At 45.5% G+C, this 6,000-nt stretch overlaps 1 protein-coding gene across 2 annotated transcripts in view; it reads left to right on the top strand.

Moving 5' to 3' along the window:
* Positions 1-2,617: 2,617 nt before the first annotated feature.
* LOC132369076 (cyclin-Y-like protein 1) overlaps positions 2,618-6,000 on the top strand; it is a 33,898-nt gene continuing 30,515 nt past the window's right edge. For both annotated transcript variants that reach the window (XM_059928285.1, XM_059928284.1), the window contains exon 1: positions 2,618-2,843. In XM_059928285.1, the coding sequence (XP_059784268.1) occupies positions 2,618-2,843 (226 nt within the window). The remainder of the gene's footprint in view (positions 2,844-6,000) is intronic.

The following is a 6,000-nucleotide window of genomic DNA, read 5'->3' as shown; positions in this document are numbered from 1 at the left end:
TTTCTTGCATCTTCTCCATCTTTGCCTCCATTCTTATTCCGAGGTCCTGGATCATCTTCACTCTCATTATTCTGAATTCTTTCTCTGGAAGGTTGCCTATCTCCACTTCATTTAGTTGTTTTTCTGGGGTTTTTTCTTGTTCCTTCATCTGGTACATAGCCCTCTGCCTTTTCATCTTTTCTATCTTTCTGTAACTGTGGTTTTTGGTCCACAGGCTGCAGGATTGTAGTTTTTCTTGCTTCTGCTGTCTGCCCTCTGGTGGTTGAGGCTATCTAAGAGGCTTGATGGGAGGCTCTGGTGGTGGGTAGAGCTCTCATTTACCAGTTTTATTTTACATAGGATGCCTCATTTACTAAAACCATAGATTCCAAGTTGCTCCATGAAAAATGTGATATTCTTAGCTGTCAACATTAGGGAATTTCCCCAATCACATTTTTAAATTGAGTTAATGTGTTATTTTTGAAAACATAAGTTGGGATATCACAAAATGGACTTAGCCTGCAGAGGCTTACTTTCAACCAGAGAGCTCCATTTCCATGTTCCGCTTAACAGAACCCAAAATGATCTTCCTTCCCAAACCTCTTCCTTTTCCTGCACTATCTAAGAAAAAGTAACCACACTCTACATAGTTCCCTAAGCCAGAACCCTAGCAGCCATTTTTGCTTCTCTTTTCCCCTTCCCGCTCCATATCTAGTCACTGAGCACTTCTATTCTACCTCCCAAATGACCTCAGATCCTTTCCCTCCACTCCAATCTCTGCCACTGCCTTTAGTTTGAACCCTCACTCCTCGCTTAGATGAATATAAAGTCTCTTAATGGGTTTTGTTGCTTCCATCAGTCCTACTTATTCTCAAGCGTGACCTCACTACAAACCACCTGATAGTGACTCCTTAACTTCACAACATTCAATGGCTCTCATGTTTCTGGGAAGAAAACCAAGCTCTTTACCCCAGCATCTACTTGGGGTTAATAGACCTAGGTTTGAATTTCAGGTTTCAGTACTTTGCAGCAGTGTGACCTCAGACTATTGGGCTCTCTAAGCCTTTGTTTTCTCACCGTGCCTGAGGTCACTGAGGGCAGGACTATTTTTCACACACGGGTGCCTGGCATGTAGGAGGGACTAATCAATGTTGAATGAAGGGCAAGTATTTTAAAATCCACATCAAAAAATTGTTCCTCCTTAAAAAAAGAAAATCCTGATACACTATGCCACTTCCAACCAAATTTGACTTCTACCTTTATTTTCTGATGATCACAATAAGGTGCCTTTGGGGATCCACACAATCAGGGATCAAATCCTGGCCACACCCCTGAGCAATCATGTGACCTTGGGAACGTTACTTAGCTTCTGTAAAATCTGTAAAATGAAGGTTTCTGAGGATTTTGTTCCCGAGGGTTAAATGAGTACCTCACTTGGAACGGGGGCGGGCGCATAGTGTTTGCCAAATGTTAACTATCGTTATCATCTTCATCAAATCAAGACCGTGGTACTTCACTTTGTGACTCTCAAGTTTGTATGAGAAAATCGTACTTTATGCGTTGTTGTTGGCTAAAGTAGGGAAACCTGGAAACTCCTGCTGTGGAAGAGAGAAACAGGCGAGAAAAGCGAGTTGCTGAATCCCAGCGCCTCAGAGGTGGGAGGGAGGAGTTCGGTACCTAATTTACTGATGAGGAAGTGGAGGGGTGACGTGTCCTCGAGTCTCATTCAAGACACAGCCACAGCTCTTTATTGAGAGTAGGACCAGGGCCCCGGGGGTTGCTATGGTTAAACTGTAGGCGGAAACTAACACTCTTTGGAAGGCAAGACAGGAGGAGCATTCAGTTATAAAAAACGGTCAAAACTTGGGGTGAAACTAAGTTCGTTGAGCAATACATCAAATGAGTCAACTGTCGACCCGGTGAAACCGAGTTGCTAACTGAACTGGCATTTTACGAACAGGGGCTTTCTACAGAGCCCACTGACTCAGGACGGCTTCCATTAACAAACTCCCGCGGCGCTTCCCGCAGGACCGGAAAGCTCGGAGCGCGAGAGATGAATGGAAACCAGAGTCCTGGGCGCGCCGCTCGGGGGGCGGGGCAGCTGCGGGCGGGGGCGGGGCATTGTGAGTTACATGCCTGCGCTCTGAGGGCGCGTGGAGGGAACTCTGGTCGTGATTGGTCCGTCGTAACCAGGTTACCGAAGGACACGTTCCGGTAGGCAAGGGCCGGCCGGGCTAGCTACTTTCAGTCAGGAGGCGGCGGCGGAAGGAGGAGGAGGTCCGGCTGCGCTCTCTCCCTGCAGTGGCTGCGCGTCTCAGCGCTTGTCTGGTTCCCACCCCTTTTAACTAAGCCGGTCTGGTCACCGCCCTCACAGACTAGTTGGTTCCGGGGAGGCGGCGGCGGCGGCGGCGGCTGGGGTGCGGCCGGGGCCGGGCCCCTGCCCGGGGCCCGGCGGCTGGGCGGACAGGAGAGCGGCGGGCGAAGTCGCGTCTGCATGTGCGGCACAGCCCCGGCATAGCCCGGGGCTGCCAGTGCCCGCCGCGCCATTGTTGGGGGAGGGGGCGGCTTCTGAGCTCGGCGGAGCCGGGGGACGAGCGGAGGCGGCGGCGGCGGCAGCGGCGAGGAGTGAAGGCGCCCCATGGGGAACTCGCTGTCTTGTTGCCTGTCCCGCAATGCCTGCCCCAAGTTGGGCCGGCGCAGGGGGTCAGCGGAGCCGGACTGCGAGTCTGAGGTCTACAAGGCGGCGGCCGGGAACGCGGTGGCAGTAGCTCCGGCGGCGGCTACCGTGGAACCCGCCGAGTTGGATTTCGCAGGTGGCGAAGGCCACCACCTGCAGCACATCAGCGACCGGGAGATGCCTGAAGGTAAGAAGCGGCGGGCGCGCCTCGCCCCTCGCGGGGTCGGCGCCGTCTGCTCTCGGGCTTACCTCTGGCCTCCGCCGCCCCCAGGGTCCCCCGGGAGGGAGACGCCGCCTAGGGCTCCTTCTTGCCCGGAGTTGGCTCTCCCAGGGCTGGGCACCGGGGACGAAGGCTGGCTCTGCTTGGCGTCCCCACCCCTTATTCTTTACCAGTCGCGTCCGGCCAGTCTCCTTCCCTCTTCCCTACCCGAATGCCCAATTCTTTCCCCCGTTCCCATTTCCCAGCCCGGCCTGAGACCCTCCAATCCGCGGCCCTTCCTGTTCGTGGTTCTATTTAACATCTCGTGGGACTTAGCAGAGACTTTCTGGTGTATTCTCTCTTTTCTTAATGAAAACTTAAATACTCTAACTTCGGCGTATCCATCCCGTCTCCCTATCCAGATGGTACCTAAGCGAAGGAACTAGGTAAGGGCCTGATGATAGACTTCTATTCGTTAAGGTAGTTGATACTCGAGACAATTAAGACAAACATTAGAGGATTTGTCATTTAAATTCAAAATAGAGATGGACAGAGTCAGTGTGGTGTTCTTAACTAAAATTCTTTGGATTTTAATGTTTTCAGTCGCCCTGATAGAAGCTACTTTATCCCTTCTAACTGTAATTTGAACACGATAGGAAAGAAAATGGTGGGAGAGGGGCTTAAAATAACTGTGAACGGTGTGAAACGTTACTGCCACGGCTGCAGAGAATAGTTGTTGGGTTTTTTTTCTTTACCAAAGGAGACCCCATGGAGTTCTGATTACTTTTAAATTCCCACTTTGACACAAGTATGTCTTCAGCTGCACGGCCTTAACCGACTTCTTTTGCACGTTGCCTGTTCTAAGGGAGGGGTGAGGTGGTTCCTGAGACTGCTGGACAGAAGTTTCAAAGGAGAAAAAACAAATTCAGATTGTAATTTGTAATATAAAGGTTTGGGAGTTAACATACCACATCCATCCTGCAGAAAAATGTCTCCATGGCTCCCTCCTCCGCCCCCCCTCCCCCCCCCCAGTAGAATACTATTTAACTTTAAGAATGTTCAGGTAAAAGTTCTGAAGACTAAGCGGCTGGGGGTGGGTGTTGTCGGGGAGGAGAGGAGAGAGAGAAGAGAGGAAATGTTTGATTTTTGCCTCTAGAATTTTGGAAAGGGATGGCTCTAGGTTAAAAAAAAAAATTTCTGGGTAGCATAGTGGCACTTTAATAAAGACTGTTCTTTGAAGTATAAAACATTGTATCATAAAGATGTTAAAGCCCCACTGGCCCATTTGTTTCATTGAAATGCCAGAGATTATTTCATTATTTCATAGACGAAATGTCTTACAGCTCTTCTATTTAAATTTTAGTTGGGTTTATTTAATTTCTTTAAAAGTTAGAATAATTAAGCCTGTGGATTCACCCTTATGAAGGACGTGGCTTTGTAAGTGGAAAGTACTCCCTTTTCAGAATAGTTAGATATTGTGAAAGAATGAACAAATTATGTGAATTAATTGTAGCTTTAAACACAAAGCATGTAAGTACTTGTGAAAACTGCTCTGCTTGTTGCTATAAGGTAAGCCTCTAAATGATTTTTAAAAACAGTTAGTAGTTGGCTAGTGTAGGATGAGAGACGAAAATTGGACCTTTATAGAATTCTTTTAAGATTTACAATGCATTTTCTTGTGTATTTCACTTGGCCCTTCCATCTACAAATAAGGCCCGTATATGTTCTCCCTCTGTTGCCGATGAAGAAGCCAAGACTTAGAGATCTGAAATGACTGTGTAACACAGCTACTGAACAAAAGAGACAGACTTGGGAGGTGGTAGATATGCCAAATTCAGTTCTTGGGATGCTTAAGAAACTGTTTAGAGTGCACCTTATATTTTATAATTTATCCATAAGTTAGGCCTATCTCAGCATACTCCAGTTTTGATTATTGCCATTCCAGTTGATTGTACACAACTCAGAAGCAACATTTACCTCTCCATTCTCTGTCTGTACATACATTGCAATGGATATGAATAAAAGTAGAAGTCATGAAATAGCCTAAATTTATCAGTCAGGTAAACACGTTGATATAATTTAAAGAGTTTGTTCTGGTGAAATCCAATTGAAGCCGAGAATGCCCTGGACAGAGGGACACTAGGGGAAGCTGGTAAGCGGGCAGGTAAGGTACTAAGCATTTAGCATACGACTATGTATGATAAGGAAGGAGTGCTAAATCAGGAACTGGAAAAATAGAGTTCATGAGTACAGAATTTACCTTTTTATGTTTAACATGATTGTTAAAATTTCATTTCAATTTGTCTTTTTTGGGGGGGCATTCAATAAAGTGATAAGAGAAACCTCAATTTCAGCATTTGCCTATTAATGAAGTTTCCATAGAAACAAGGTCAGAACACCAAATATAAAGCACAGGCACATTGGAAGTTTGCTCTTTATGTCTTTATTTCAGACAATTTTGTATCAGTTTCCCTGGAAACTGAGAAATACCTACTCAGATATAAAACATTTGGGCTTTTCTACAGTGAATAATTATTTGGTTACTTAGAGAAAATCGTACATAAATGATGCTCTGTCTTGTTCTTCAGAAACATTGGAGAAGAACATGATTTCTTGAAGCCATCTCAAAAAAGTAACTCCTAAGAACGTAGTATAGATTTCAGATAGACTCAAAAGAATTTTTTACTACTTTGTCTTTAACAGTATATCTAATATAACTGATGGTAGTGTCATAATAGAAGATAAGATGCTACGGTCCTATTATCTGATTTTATTTTTATTCATCAACTTTTCCTACAGCCTTTATGTTCTGACCTTAGGAGCTTTGCTAATTTTCTGGTGAAAGGTGCTCTCTCAAGTGACCCCTACCTCCCATCCCCCTGAAGAGTGGGTAGGGAAGGAATTGGCAATATGATGTGGAAAAACCTCTGAGCAACAGATCTTTCCTTTTTTTGGTGACAGTATTAATAAACATTTGATGTAAAAGATTTAGAAAACACAGAAAAGTCCTTCACTCACACTCAGAATATCCAGAATTTTTATGAATATTTTGGTGTTGATTCTTCCTGAACCTTTTGTATGCATATAAACATAACATTGTGTTTATTTTACAAAGATGGGATTGTTCTTTATGTGCCACTTTGTA

This window comes from Balaenoptera ricei, chromosome 7 (assembly GCF_028023285.1).
Source record: "Balaenoptera ricei isolate mBalRic1 chromosome 7, mBalRic1.hap2, whole genome shotgun sequence".
Classification (NCBI taxonomy): Eukaryota; Metazoa; Chordata; class Mammalia; order Artiodactyla; family Balaenopteridae; genus Balaenoptera; species Balaenoptera ricei.
The sequence above is the reverse complement of the archived record's forward strand: the minus strand, read 5'-3'. Positions and strand labels throughout refer to the sequence as shown.